Below are 14,348 nucleotides of genomic sequence, written 5' to 3'. Positions count from 1 at the left end.
ATAGGAAGGGTTTAGAGGGATAAGGGCCAAGTGCTGGCAAATGGGACTGGATGAGGTTAGGATATCTGGGTCGGCATGGACGAGTCTGACCTAAGGGTCTGTTTACATTGCAAGGACTCAACACATCGCCTGTTCTTTCGTCACTGGCTCAGAATCCTGACCGCTCCCTTCCTAGCAGGGCACTGTGTCGGGTCTCCCTGCACTATACTGGGTTGGGGCTCGCAGACACGAGTGGTTCAAGATGGCGGCTCGCCTGCACCTTCTGAACGGGGGCATTAAATTCCAAGCTCATCCGAAATGCCCGCTAGATAACAGCAAAGTTGCATCCAGTGGACTGAGACTGCAGACACGAGATGGTGAACACTTGACCTCTGTTTGGAAAAGAGAGGGGAAATGGACAAATTGCTCGGTGTCGGGTTTGAGGGGGTGACCTGGCAATGACCCGCAAGTGCAGCCACTTCCAAATATCTGGGGCCAATATTTCCGTTGTCTCCAGACTCGCCACGGGCGCTGGTCACCTTTCTTTGTCTGTCTGTCTCTTGGTCTGTCTCTCTAACAAAGCTCTTCCCCTTGGTTTGGAGAAGGGGCGAAGGCACTGCGGTGTCCCCCTTACCCTCCCATATTTCAGTCTGAAAGCTCACATCGCTTTGAGAGAATCCCTATTGTGTGGGAACACGCCCTTCAGCCCAACAGGTCAACACTGACCCTCTGAAGAGTATCCCCCCAGATCCATTCCCCTACCCTATTATCCTCCATTTACCTCTGATTAATGCACTTAACCCACACAGCGGTGAACACAATTACTCAATTTAGCATGGCCAATCCACCCTAACCTGCACATTCCTGGGCACTATGGGACAATTTAGCATGGCCAATCCACCCTAACCTGCACATCCCTGGGCACTACAGGACAGTTTAGCATGGCCAATCCACCCTAACCTATTTGGACTGTGGGAGGAAACCAGAGCACCCGGAGGAAACCCATGCAGAAACGGGGGGAGTATGCAAACTCCACACAGACGGTCGTTCGGGGGTGGAATTGAACCAGGGTCCCTAGCGCTGTGAAGCAGTGGGCCTAACCACTGAGCCACCGTGCTGCCCCATCACTGTCTTGTCTTCTCATTCCTCCCCAGGTTCCTCATTTTCTTCGATGACGGCTACGCCTCGTACGTCAATCTGTCGGAGCTGTATCCCATCTGCAGGCCGCGTGAGTACTAGGGAATGGTGGGGGGAGAGGGAGGTACTGGCTGGCTGCTGGCGCAGGAGCGGTGGTGCTGGATGGAACGGAGACCGTGTGAGGGCAGATCGAGGAAGTGGTCAACAAGGCTGGCGGCCAGTCGGGGGTCACTGGGCCTTATAAATCATCAAGTCCCTTCAGGGTGGGAGCAGGCCGTTCGGCCCCTCCGATCTACACCCGCCCTCCGAAGAGCACCCTACGCTGTAGCCTTGCAATGTCCCTTACTTTACCTGCACATCCCTGGGCACTGCCTGACAATTTAGCATGGCCTATGCACCTTTGGAGTGTGGGAAGGAACCAGACCACCCAGAGGAAACCCCTGCATACATGGTGGGGGGGGGGGGGGGTGAGATTGTGGAGTTTGCCCACAGTCGCCCCGAGGCTGGAATCGAACCACTGTCCCTGGTGGTGTGAGGCAGCATTGCTAACCACTGAGCCACCGTGCCACCCGCTTCATAAAACGCAAAAGCAAGGCCCTTCTAGTTTGCCAGCTGTTGTTTTGAGTGGAGTTATGTGGTTCTGGGGCCGCAGTTTTCAGGTAGGGTGTGAAATCTGTGCAGGGAGCACAGGGGCAAAACACGCGAGCAGTGACCGGGCCGAGGGTCTCTGGGTGGGCGCTGCGGTCAGACGTTGAAATTCTGTCCCGGCAGGAGCAGCGATCGAGGGGTTTGACATGACTGGGAGGGAGGAATGTGCCAGTGGCAGTAACGGGCATGAGCCCTTGGACTCGGGGGCGATGGGCCAAAGGGTCAGAAGCGATATTTTGGTAAAACCTTTTATCGGCCCAGCACCACGTGGTTCGGCTCCAGAAAGTGTCCCCACCTTCAGTCTGAGCGGAGGAGGCCGTTCATTCAGATCACAGCTGATCCACCGTCCCTCACGCCCTCTCCCCCTCGATTCCCCGACAGATTGAGAGTCTCAGCCTTACACAGACACGAGGACTCTGCCCCCCACAAAAGGAGTTGCAGAGACTCCCAACCCCCTGAGAGACACAACTTCCCCCTCCCCCTCAGTCTGAAATTGGCCCCCCCTTTATTCTGAGAGTGTACCCTCTGGTCAGACTCTCCCACGAGGGGGAACACTCCCTCAGCACTGACCCTTAAGAATCCTCAATGAGATCGCCCTCTCATTGGAGTAAACCCCAGGGAGTAGAGTCCCAGCCTGTTTAACCTTTGCTCCTCAGACAATCCCTCCATCCCAGGGCCCCTCCGAGCTGCCTCCAGTGAACTGTTCTCTCTCCTTCAGTAAAGGGAACTAAAACTCCCCACGGTTCTCCAGATGTGGTCTCTCCAGCCCCTTGTAAAGTTACAAGAGATTTCCCAAGTCTTGTACTTTAGCTCTGTTGAAATCAGGGCTGGCATTCCATGCCCCTGTGTGCCAGCTTTGTGTTTCATGTAGAAATCTCTTGCCCCCACCGCCAGTCCCCCTTGAGTCGCGTCTCTTCTCTGTTTGAATGACGCTCTGCGCTTTTTGTTCTGAGATGAATGACTTCACACTCTTAAGAAGTCGGGCCCATTCTCCTTTGGAGAAAAGGCAGCTGGGAGGAGACTCGCGAGAGGTTTCTGAAATTGTGAGCGGGCCACACAAGGGCGAAAGCGTTCCCGCTGATGGCTGGCTGGGTTGACGGACTCCTGGTAACGGCTGACATCTTTTTTTTTTCTTTCTCTTTCTCTCTTCCCGCCCCCCCACCTCCTTTTTTTTTCTTTCTTTCTTTCTTTCTTTCTCTCTCGCTCTCTCGCTCTCTCCCGCGCTCTCTCTTTTCATGCTCTCTCCCTCCTTGGCGAAGTGGCCAAAACCTGGGAGGATATCGAGGACGTCTCCTGCCGGGATTTTATCGAGGAGTACATCACCGCCTACCCCAACAGGCCCATGGTGCTGCTAAAGAACGGCCAGCAGATCAAAACCGAGTGGGAGGGCACCTGGTGGAAGTCTCGGGTCGAGGAGGTGGACGGTAGCCTGGTGAAAATCCTCTTTCTGGTAAGCTGCTTTCACTCGGTGGCTGGTGGAAAGGGATCCTGCTTGTGCCTTTTCCTCACGGAAACTGACCCTTTGGCCTGACTCGTCTGTGCCGACCTGGGTGTTGCAATCTGGCCTAGTCCCACCCGCCAGCACTTGGCCCATATCCCTCCAAACCCTTCCTATCCATGTCCCCATCCAGATGTGTTTTAACTGTTGTCGTTGTACCAGCCTCCCCCACTTCCTCTGGCAGCTCATTCCATACACGCACCACCCTCTGTGTGAAAATGTTCCCCCTCAGGTCATAGAGATGTACGTCAAGGAAACAGACCCTTCCATTCATCTTATCCATGCTGATAAGATGTCCTAAATTAGTTTAGTCCCATTTGCCAGCACTTGGCTCATATCACTCCAAACCCTTCCTATTCATGTCCCCATCCAGCTGCCTTTTAAACGGTGTCATTGTACCAGCCCCCTCGACTTCCTCTGGCAGCTCATTCCAGAGAAAAGTTGCCCCTCGGGTCCCTTTTAAATCTTTTCTCCTCTCACCTTAAACCTACACCCCTCTAGTTCTGGACTCTTCCCCCCCCCCCCCCCCCCCCCCCGCGGCACGCCCCTCCCAATCCACGCCCCCTCATGATTTAATAAACCTGTCTAAGGTCACCCCCTCAGCCTCTGACACTCCAGGGAAAACCGTCTCAGCATGTTCAGCCTCTCCCTGTCGCTCAGACTGCCCTTGGTAAAACTTGTCTGCACCCTCGCAAGTTTAACAGCAACTTGCCTGACAGCAGGGTGCCCAGAGTTGTATGCGGTATTGTGTAAGTGGCTTCACCAGTGCGCACTACAGCGGCGACACACTCGTACGCTGAGCGCTCTGCCTGATGAAGGCAAGCATGCCAGACACCTTCCTTCACCGGCCTGTCACCCGCTTTGAAGAAACGATGAGACTGCAGCCCTGGGTCTCTCTGTTCGGCAACACTCCCCAGAGCCCTCCCATTGAGTGTATCAGTCCCGCCCTGGTTTCCCATTTATGTAAACCCGCCACTCCTTTGACCCATCTGACCAAGGCCCCGTAGTGCTGTCCATACACGCTGAGGGTGGGTGCTCGGCCCCACCAGTGGTCTTGGCGGCGAGAGGTTGGGCTGCGATCTTCAGTCCATCTCCCCTGGTCGAGTTGGCTGACAGCTAAGGATTTGTCAATCGCCGATTGGGGGGGTGGAGGGGCTTGGGGGGGGGGGGAAGAGGTTGCAGCTTTACCTTCCCCGGGCAGGGGTGGGCTGTGGTATTTTTGAACGCGCTCCTGTAATGTCGGGGGTTCCGGTCAGCAAGGAGCTGGGTGACAACGATTGGCCGTTGCGATTTTAAGGAGCGTCCGTGATTTTAACTCGTGCGTCACGCACCAAGCAGTGTCTGGCTGCAGGATCAGAAACGCTACCCCTCCAACCGGGAGAGCACGTGCACGGACTGACACGCTAACAGCGCTCCCTTGAGACTTGGACGGGAGGAGGCCCTTCAGCCCCTCGGGCCCGCGCCCCTGCTGTTCCGCCAGAACGTGGGTGATCTGTGATCCGGCTCCCACGTGGCAACCCTTTCGGACCTTAAACTTGCCGTTTGACCGCCGATGAGCGTTCCGAACGTCTGCTCCCCCCCCCCCACCCCTCTCCAAGCTTTGTGTGAGGGGACATTTTCACTCCTCGAAATCCGGGCCCTTCGGTTTCAAGACTGTGCCTACTTCCCAGAAAAACTGGTCTTCCCTGCACGCACTCGCGTTCTCTCTACAGGACCGGGAACAGTAAAACAGATTTGGATTAGATTCCTTACAGTATGGAAACAGGCCCATTCCCCTATGTTATATTTACACCTGACTAATGCGTTTAACACTCTGGGCAATTTAGCATGGCCAATTCACCTGACCCCCACATCGTTTGGATTGTGGGAGGAAACCCACGCAGACCTGGGGGGGAGAATGTGCCAACTCCATACAGACAGTCGCCCGAGGCTGGAATTGAACCCAGGTTCCTGTCACTGTGAGGCAGCAATGCTAACTACTGAGCCACCGTGCAGTATGAAGTCGCCAATAGTCCAGAGCCCACCTTAGACAAATTCTGACACAGTCTCCAATGCTCACGTCCTGGGAAAGAATATTCAATTTTTTTGTATTAAAATTCCCATGTCTTCCCTTTTTTTGTTGTTTAAGACAAGGAAGCACTGCACTGTGTGGGAGGGTCGGTGCTGAGGGAGCGGGCGCGGTCGGAGGGTCGGTGCTGAGGGAGCGGGCCCGGTCGGAGGGTCAGTGCTGAGGGAGCAGGCGCGGTCGGAGGGTCTGGTGCTGAGGGAGCGGGCGGGGTCGGAGGGTCGGTGCTGAGGGAGCGGGCCCGGTCGGAGGGTCAGTGCTGAGGGAGCGGGTGCGGTCGGAGGGTCTGGTGCTGAGGGAGCGGGCGGGGTCGGAGGGTCAGTGCTGAGGGAGGGCCCTTGTTTGAGGCTGTTATTTTATTAATTTATTGTGGGACTTGGTGTCGCTGCATTCATAGCCCCATCCCCGGTTGCCCCTTGAGAAGGTGGTGCTGAGCTGCCATCTTGAGCCACTGCAGTCCACTCGCTGTGGGTTGACCCTAATGCCGGTGGGGAGGGGCTGTGAACGAGCGTCTGTACGTCTCCAAGTCAGGGTGGTGAGTGGCTCGGAGGGGAGTTGGCAGCTGGTGGTGTTCCCAAGTACCTGCTGCCCATGCCCTTCTTGGTGGAAGTGGCAGTAACTGGCATGAGGATGTTGGGTGACTCTCTGCGGTGCATCTTGGGACACACTGGTGCTACTGCATGCCGGTGTGATGGAGGGATTCTGTGGCGTTCAGCCCCGTAGTGCCCGGTGTGGAGTGGCCCTCTGCTCCCTTAGCCTCCCTCGCTGCAGTCCCGCCAATCCCTGGGAGCAGTTGTCTGTGGGATGAGTATGTGTGTTTTTTTTTGTTCTTTTTCTTCTCTCCCTTTCACTGAAGGACGATAAACGCTGCGAGTGGATTTACCGTGGGTCCACCCGCCTGGAGCCCATGTTCAACCTGAAGATGACCACCGCCTTCCGCCAGGGTGGTCAGAGTGGGCAACAGAGGACCCGGCCGAACGTCGGTGAGTGTGGGCAGCTCTCCCCGTTGCTGACCATCACTGGGTGGTATCTGCCATTACTCCAGCACTGCGCCCACTCCAGAATGTCCCCGGTTGCTTCACGGCCACCGGTGTGCTTTCTACCTTCGGGAATGCGTTTGCACTCATAACATGGGAGCTGTGATAGTCATTTTGTGCACAGCAAGAGAGCCACAGGCCTCACCAAGGTAATGAGCCAGTTTGGTTTTCTCTTTCCCTATTTTTGCGTAAGTCGATATCGATGCGGATAAATATTAGCCCCAGGCCATCACCGGGAGCTACCCCTCCCTGCCCTGCTTTTACGTCCACCCTACTTGAGGGAGCGGGCGCTGTCGGAGGGTCAGCGCTGAGGGAGCGGGCGCTGTCTGGGTAGTGGGCATGCTGTCTAGTGTGGTAGGTCCCCTTGGCATGGTGTGCTCTCCGCACCGACCCTCTAATAATGCAGCATTCCCTCAGCGCTGACCCTGCGACAGCACAGCACCCCCTCACGGGGGGAGTCGGTGCCTGTACCCCGTGTGTGGGATTTGAACCTGTGTCCTTTTGGTTTGTGTGTGCCAAGTGCTGCCCCACGTTGCAGCAGTTGGCTCCCGATACTGGGTGAGGGGTCAGCGATGTGAGGAGCTGGGGGCATGAACAGGTTAACGTTGTTGAGTTGGCGTCGGTGTTGATTCTCACTCTGTGTCTGTGTGTCTCTTGTCTGTTGGCCAGGTGCGGTTCGGACCAAGGGGCCTGTGGTGCAGTACACACAGGATCTGACTGTGAACACCACCCAGAGCCCTCAGCTCTCGCGTCCCTCCAATCAACAGCCGTCTCTCCCTCTGCCTCAGCAGCCCCAGTCTCCCATCGACAAAACTGAGTAAGTTCCAGACAGGGGTGACAACAGCCGACAACCTTGCTGTGGTTTTCATCCAGTGGCTCCCCAGATTGAAGCATTGGGAAATGGGCTTTGGAACGGGAATGATGCAGCTTTGAGAGGAGAGGGCTGATAGTTAGGTGCAGGGTGGTGCAGGGGCAGTAGTTCACTGTCAAGCTCCATCTCCTGAATACGTTCCGACCACACACCATTTGTTAAACCGTCCTGACTGCGCTGAGACACAGGCTGTACATCAGTTGGGGTGACAGTTTGGCTCATTCACACGTTGTTTCAGCGTGTGTGTGTGTGTGTGTGTGTGTGTGTGTGTGTTTCACACAGAATGTCCACTCACACACTGAGCTCCTCCCCACAAGGACTGCGCACTACCATGGGCGAGATGTCAGAGCCTTGCCATGGTTTGAATTTCACCAGTTGACTCAGCTGCAGTATGGACTCCGATCTGGGCTGGGGGGGGACAGGAACCGTTCAGATAGACAGCTCAGCAAGCTACCCACCAATAGGCTGCTGCAGAGTTGTCTGCCATTTTACTACATTCTTCACAGCTTCAGTGAGTGTAATCTATGGCCAAACATGATCACAGGGAGCGATGGAGTCATCTAGCCTTGCAGCACTCACTTGTTTTTCTCCCTCCCTCCCCTCCGTCTGTCTGTCCCTCCCTCCCTCCCCTCCGTCTGTCTGTCCCTCCCTCCCTCCCCTCCGTCTGTCTGTCCCTCCCTCCCTCCCCTCCGTCTGTCTGTCCCTCCCTCCCTCCCCTCCGTCTGTCTGTCCCTCCCTCCCTCCCCTCCGTCTGTCTGTCCCTCCCTCCCTCCCCTCCGTCTGTCTGTCCCTCCCTCCCTCCCCTCCGTCTGTCTGTCCCTCCCTCCCTCCCCTCCGTCTGTCTGTCCCTCCCTCCCTCCCCTCCGTCTGTCTGTCCCTCCCTCCCTCCCCTCCGTCTGTCTGTCCCTCCCTCCCTCCCCTCCGTCTGTCTGTCCCTCCCTCCCTCCCCTCCGTCTGTCTGTCCCTCCCTCCCTCCCCTCCGTCTGTCTGTCCCTCCCTCCCTCCCCTCCGTCTGTCTGTCCCTCCCTCCCTCCCCTCCGTCTGTCTGTCCCTCCCTCCCTCCCCTCCGTCTGTCTGTCCCTCCCTCCCTCCCCTCCGTCTGTCTGTCCCTCCCTCCCTCCCCTCCGTCTGTCTGTCCCTCCCTCCCTCCCCTCCGTCTGTCTGTCCCTCCCTCCCTCCCCTCCGTCTGTCTGTCCCTCCCTCCCTCCCCTCCGTCTGTCTGTCCCTCCCTCCCTCCCCTCCGTCTGTCTGTCCCTCCCTCCCTCCCCTCCGTCTGTCTGTCCCTCCCTCCCTCCCCTCCGTCTGTCTGTCCCTCCCTCCCTCCCCTCCGTCTGTCTGTCCCTCCCTCCCTCCCCTCCGTCTGTCTGTCCCTCCCTCCCTCCCCTCCGTCTGTCTGTCCCTCCCTCCCTCCCCTCCGTCTGTCTGTCCCTCCCTCCCTCCCCTCCGTCTGTCTGTCCCTCCCTCCCTCCCCTCCGTCTGTCTGTCCCTCCCTCCCTCCCCTCCGTCTGTCTGTCCCTCCCTCCCTCCCCTCCGTCTGTCTGTCCCTCCCTCCCTCCCCTCCGTCTGTCTGTCCCTCCCTCCCTCCCCTCCGTCTGTCTGTCCCTCCCTCCCTCCCCTCCGTCTGTCTGTCCCTCCCTCCCTCCCCTCCGTCTGTCTGTCCCTCCCTCCCTCCCCTCCGTCTGTCTGTCCCTCCCTCCCTCCCCTCCGTCTGTCTGTCCCTCCCTCCCTCCCCTCCGTCTGTCTGTCCCTCCCTCCCTCCCCTCCGTCTGTCTGTCCCTCCCTCCCTCCCCTCCGTCTGTCTGTCCCTCCCTCCCTCCCCTCCGTCTGTCTGTCCCTCCCTCCCTCCCCTCCGTCTGTCTGTCCCTCCCTCCCTCCCCTCCGTCTGTCTGTGGATCACCCCCTACGCCCCCTCCGTATCTCTGTGTCACCTCCTCTGGCCCCCAGCGCCCCCTCCCTAGCACTGCACCCCTCAATAAGTAGCCCTGTTGGGTTTGCCCTGATTGCCACTGCCGTGCCTTCAGCATCCCGGAGAGCTAACGGTTGTGGCCCGGCCGTCGTTCCCACCTCCCTAACTCTCCCTCCTGTAGGGGCCGGTGAGACGCGCCCCCTCTCTCTCTCTCTCTGTATTTTGGTTACGGTTCCGCCGTTACCTGTTACTCCGCTGTCATTGCCCCATACCTGGGCTGCCACGAGCGGGGCGCTCTGCCAGCCGTGAACTCCGCCCTCACCCTGTGCTTTATCTCCCCCCCCTGCCCCGTTCCAGAGTTGGGGCACTGCCCGGCGGTGCCCCGGAGCCCGTCGCCGGGGCGCCCCCTGCATCGCTGCCTTACGAGCTCTTGGACGAGCCGATGCCAGTGGAGGTGCCGTACAAGGCGCCCACCGAGAAGCTCTTCTACGTGGCGCACGTCTGCCAGCCCGCCTGCCTGGCGCGCCCCCTGCCCGTGAGCCGCGGGCAGTACCGGGGCCGCAACCCCATGCTGGTGCCCCTGCTGTACGACTTCCGGCGGATGACGGCGCGCCGCAAGATCAACCGCAAGATGTCCTTCCACGTGGTGTACAAGGGGCCGTGCGGGCTCTCGCTGCGCAACATGGAGGAGGTGGAGCAGTACCTGTCTGCCACCCGTGCTGACTTCCTCTACCTGGAGATGTTCTGCTTCGACCCCTACGTGCTGGTGGACCGCAAGTTCCAGCCCCAGAAGCCCTTCTACTACATCCGGGACATCACCCGCGGCGCGGAGGACGTGCCCCTCTCCTGCGTCAACGAGATCGACACCACGCCCCCGCCCCAGGTGGCCTACAGCAAGGAGCGCATCCCCGGCGAGGGGGTCTTCATCAACACCCACGCCGACTTCCTGGTGGGCTGCGTCTGCACCGACGGCTGCAAGGACAGGTAACCGGGAGTCCCTCTCGCTTCCCCGCGGTACCTGCCGAAGGGTCCCCCACGCTGACGCCGAGGGGGAACATCGGGCACCAAGGAAGCCGGGTTCAATTCCCCCACCTCGGGCCGACTGTCCGTGTCGAGTGCTAAATTGTCCCATAGTGCACAGGGATGTGCAGGTTAGGGTGGATTGGCCATGCTAAATTGTCCCATAGTGCCCAGGGATGTGCAGGTTAGGGTGGATGTCGAGTGCTAAATTGTCCCATAGTGCACAGGGATGTGCAGGTTAGGGTGGATTGGCCATGCTAAATTGTCCCATAGTGCCCAGGGATGTGCAGGTTAGGGTGGATTGACCATGCTAAATTGTCCCGTAGTGCCCAGGGGTCTGCGGCCTGCACAGTCTGGGGCCCTCCCTCATTCCCAGAGGGGAGTTAGGGGTCAAACCCCTGCTGTTGCAGGTTAGGATGGGCTGGCCTGGAAAGATGTGGGGTTATTGAGATAAGTTGGCGTGGGTCGGGCGGGTCATTGTAGTTCGAATGGCCTGTTTTCGCACTGATGTGGGATTCAATGGATTCAACGCTTCCGTTCTGAGGAAGGGTCACTCGACCTGAAGCATGAACTCTGGTTTCTCTCCACGTATGCTGCCAGTCCTGCTGAGCTTTTCTGGCCATTTCTGTCTGTGGGTCCTGTCCCCCTTCAGAACGGATGCTCGTGAGGGAAAGGTGGTACGTAAGCTGGAGACACAAGGGGGATGGTGGAGGAAGTACGCGACATTATGCCGAGGGAGAGAGACAAAGGGGTGGGTAATAGTGAGCTGGGGACAAAGAGAGGGCTGATCGGAGGGACTGGGGGAAGCAACTCGCTCCCGGGGGAAGAGTTGGAGGGAGCTGATTAGCAGCAGTGCATTGTGGGGTGAACTTAGGCAACCATTTCAGCAGGATGGTATGGGGTGGGGAGCGGAATGAACGGGCGATTGGAGCATAAACCCCGTCACAGACTTGTTGGACTGAATGGCCTGCTTTAATGCTGCATATCTCGTGTGGTGGTAAATCATACTGCTGCCTCCTCTCACCTTGTTCAACCCCTCTGCGCAGTATGCTCCTGTTTGTGTGCGCGGGCGCGTAACACTGTGTGAAGGGTTCTTGTGTGAGGGGGAGCATTACTGTCGTGGCCACCAAGATGGCCGCTCATCCTTGCTGTGATTGACAGCAGAGAGAGAGCTGAGCGTCCAAAGTCACCTGGTAACTGGCCTCGATGGCTTCAGTTTCTGGGGCAGAACAGCCACTAATCACGGGCCACCGTGTCTGAAATCTTGCGGGCGTACCGCTTGCTCAGGGCAAACCACCTCGAGGTATTTCTTGAGTTTTTTTTCCCTGAAAGCACCAGGTGGGTTTCACCCCCCCCCCCCCCCCCCCCCCCCCCCCCCACCCCCTGCCCGAGGGTTTCCGACGTCAGGCACTGGAGCGATCAGCTGGGCAGCTTGTTCCTGGGAGGCTTTCCTCTGTCTGGACACCTCCCTGAACCCCAGTCGCTGTTCGCAACAGCCCCAGCCGGTCTGCAAGCACTCCATTTGATTTAATTCAACAAACCTCCAGCATGTTTTCCTTCCCCCCCCCCGTATAAACCACTCAACATTTGGCCAAACGTGAAACGTCTGTCTTGCTCTGCTTTGTTTCTCCACACCCGCTGCTCCGTTTGGCAAACTGGTTCACATTCTGTGCGCTTCCTACGCCCTAACGCTTGGGTGTCCTTTGCAGGTCCAAGTGCGCTTGTCTGCAGCTGACCACCCAAGCAACGGCCTGTAACCCAGGCGGTCAGATCAACCACAACGCAGGCTATCAGAGCAAGCGACTGGACGAGTGTCTGCCCACGGGGTAAGTGGTGGGGGGGGGGCGGGCACCTCCTCCCGGTCTATCGCGAGGGGAGAGCGAGACGTCACCTCGCCCAGAAAAGCACCAGGCGTTGCCGGCCGGGAGATTGAGATGGCGTCGGTGCTTGGAGCCGCGCGAGACGGATCGGCAGGCAGTCTCTGTCAGTGCCTATGGATTCGTGCGCAGTCCATTCTGCCCTAACGTGCGGTTCCCTCGAGGTGAATTGGCTTTAACCTGATTGAAGAATTCAGGCCGCTGTCTGTCAAACGCCAACTTTCCTTCCCTGTATTGGCCAGAGCACAATTCTGGCTCCATTAGTTTAAACGGCGCGGGCAATTGCGCGATGTTGTTATAATGTTCTCCGGAATGATCGCGTTATACAGGTATCCCCCACTTGCCTGAAAGTTCGCTTTTGTGAAAGATCGGCGTTAGTGCCTGTTTTTGGTAAAATTTGGAAGAGGATTTTCGCTTCGACAAGAAAAGGTGAAATGTTTCCCGTTATAAATTAACGCATCTTTGCTTTACGCCGTTTCCGCCTACGAAAGGTTTCACCGGAACACTGCACTTTCAGATAGCGGGGGAAACCTGTATCAGAACTGACTGTATCAGTCGTGAAGCATGGAAACAGACCCCTGTTGCCCGTGTCCACCAGGTATCCTCAATTAATCTCGTCCCATTTGTCCGCATTTACCACAAACCCTTCCCATTCATGTACCCATCCAGATGCCCTTTTAAATGTTTTGTAATTTTACCAACCTCCATCTGGCATGAAAAAGTCACCCTTCGGGTCCTTCTCAGTCTGTTCCCCCCCCCCCCCCCCCAGCTTTAAACATATACCTTTCTAGCTTTGGACTCCCCTACCTTGGGGGCAAATTCCCCCCCCATGGTTTTATAAATCTCTAAGGTTACCCCCTCAGCCTCCGACTCTCCAGCCCCCAGCCTATTCAGCCTCCCGCTGTGCTCTGAACAGAAAGAAACCTACGAAAGAATTGCCGCTGCTGGAAATTGGAAATTAAAACCAGAATTGTTGGCGCGCCTCAGCGCGTCTGGACGGGCTATGGGGCTATTTTCCCTGGAACATTTGTGTGCTGAAGGGCCTTTTTTTTTCTCCCAGGGTAGGGGAGTCCAAAACTCCAGGTCAACGGTTTAAGGTGAGAGGGCAGAGATGAAGAGGGTTCTGAGGGGCAACTTTTTCACGCAGAGGGTGGTGCGTGTATGGAATGAGCTGCCAGAGGAAGTGGTGGAGGCTGGTACAATGACCACATTTAAATGGTGGGTGAGGACACAAATAGAAAGGGTTTCGAGGGATATGGGCCAAGTGCTGGCAAATGGGACCGGATTGGGTTCGGATATCTGGGTCGGCACGGACGAGTTGGGCCGAAAGGTCTGTTTCTGTGCTGTGCGTCTCTTTTCAGACTCCAGTTGGCCCGGGGACAGCGAAGAGTTGGCCATTTTGTGGTGAGGCCTGGAGTGGCGTGCAGGCTGGGGTCGGGTAAGGATGGGAGATTTCCATCCGTACAGGGACATGAGTGAACCAGCAGGAATTCTACGACAATCAACAGAGGGTTACCGGTCCCCGCCGGGCTGGCTTCTCAGTCCACTTTTGTTCTGAGCTGGAGTTTCCCCCTCTGCCCGGTGGGATTTCAACTCCATGGTATTTGCCTGGGTTCTGGGCTGCTGGTTTACGGACTCTCCCACTGCGTTGCTCACGCCAAAAAAAAAAACCGAGTGGCAGAATTGTAGTTCAAGGGGTGGGGGGGGGTGTCACTAACTAACAAGGGCAGGGAATCTGCTGCCTTTACCCGATGTGGGCTGACCTATCTGCAGGACCCACAACAGCAGGGGTTTGACCCCTCGCTCCCCTCTGGGAGTGAGGGAGGGCCCCAGACTGTGGGGGCCGCACCTCCCAATGGAGTTCAGTGGCCTTCCGTTTGTCGTGTTCGGACGCAAGAGTGAAAGGTCCGTACGGGGCGCTGACGGACTTGTGAGGCAGTTCGCTGGCGTCCTGTTTCCCCCGCTCCCTGAGAGCGCGGCGGAGAGGAGATCCCCTGGAAACGAGTGAGTCTCCGCGAGGGTCTGACTTGATCGCTGCTGAGAGGCGCGAGGTGAGCAGACTCTGGTCTGCCTGTCCTTCCCGTTGTTTCAACAACAGCTGATCATGAGCTGGTCCGATCCGTTCAGTTTGCGGTTTGTGTCTTTTAGTTCAGAGCGTACACACAAGGTTGTGATTGAAGTCTGGATTAATCCACGTCTCTCGCCCCCCCCCTGCTTTACCTCCCTCCCAACTCGCTCTCCCTCCTTCCCCCACACCCCCCTCGCTCTCCCTTCTTCCTCCTTCCCCCACACCCCCCTCGCTCTCCCTCC

At 57.6% G+C, this 14,348-nt stretch overlaps 1 protein-coding gene across 1 annotated transcript in view; it reads left to right on the top strand.

Annotated features, from left to right (window-relative positions):
• Nucleotides 1-14,348, top strand: part of LOC122544755 (histone-lysine N-methyltransferase SETDB1-like) — a 40,398-nt gene that overhangs the window by 22,259 nt on the left and 3,791 nt on the right. The window contains exons 8-14 of the mRNA XM_043684079.1: nt 1,134-1,207; nt 3,024-3,214; nt 6,184-6,310; nt 7,034-7,181; nt 7,626-7,746; nt 9,323-10,125; nt 11,871-11,987. Coding sequence (XP_043540014.1) covers nt 1,134-1,207; nt 3,024-3,214; nt 6,184-6,310; nt 7,034-7,181; nt 7,626-7,746; nt 9,323-10,125; nt 11,871-11,987 — 1,581 coding nt within the window. The remainder of the gene's footprint in view (nt 1-1,133; nt 1,208-3,023; nt 3,215-6,183; nt 6,311-7,033; nt 7,182-7,625; nt 7,747-9,322; nt 10,126-11,870; nt 11,988-14,348) is intronic.

Source organism: Chiloscyllium plagiosum, chromosome 51 (assembly GCF_004010195.1).
Source record: "Chiloscyllium plagiosum isolate BGI_BamShark_2017 chromosome 51, ASM401019v2, whole genome shotgun sequence".
Classification (NCBI taxonomy): Eukaryota; Metazoa; Chordata; class Chondrichthyes; order Orectolobiformes; family Hemiscylliidae; genus Chiloscyllium; species Chiloscyllium plagiosum.
Note: the sequence above shows the minus strand (reverse complement) of the source record. Positions and strands in the feature narration are given on the sequence as shown.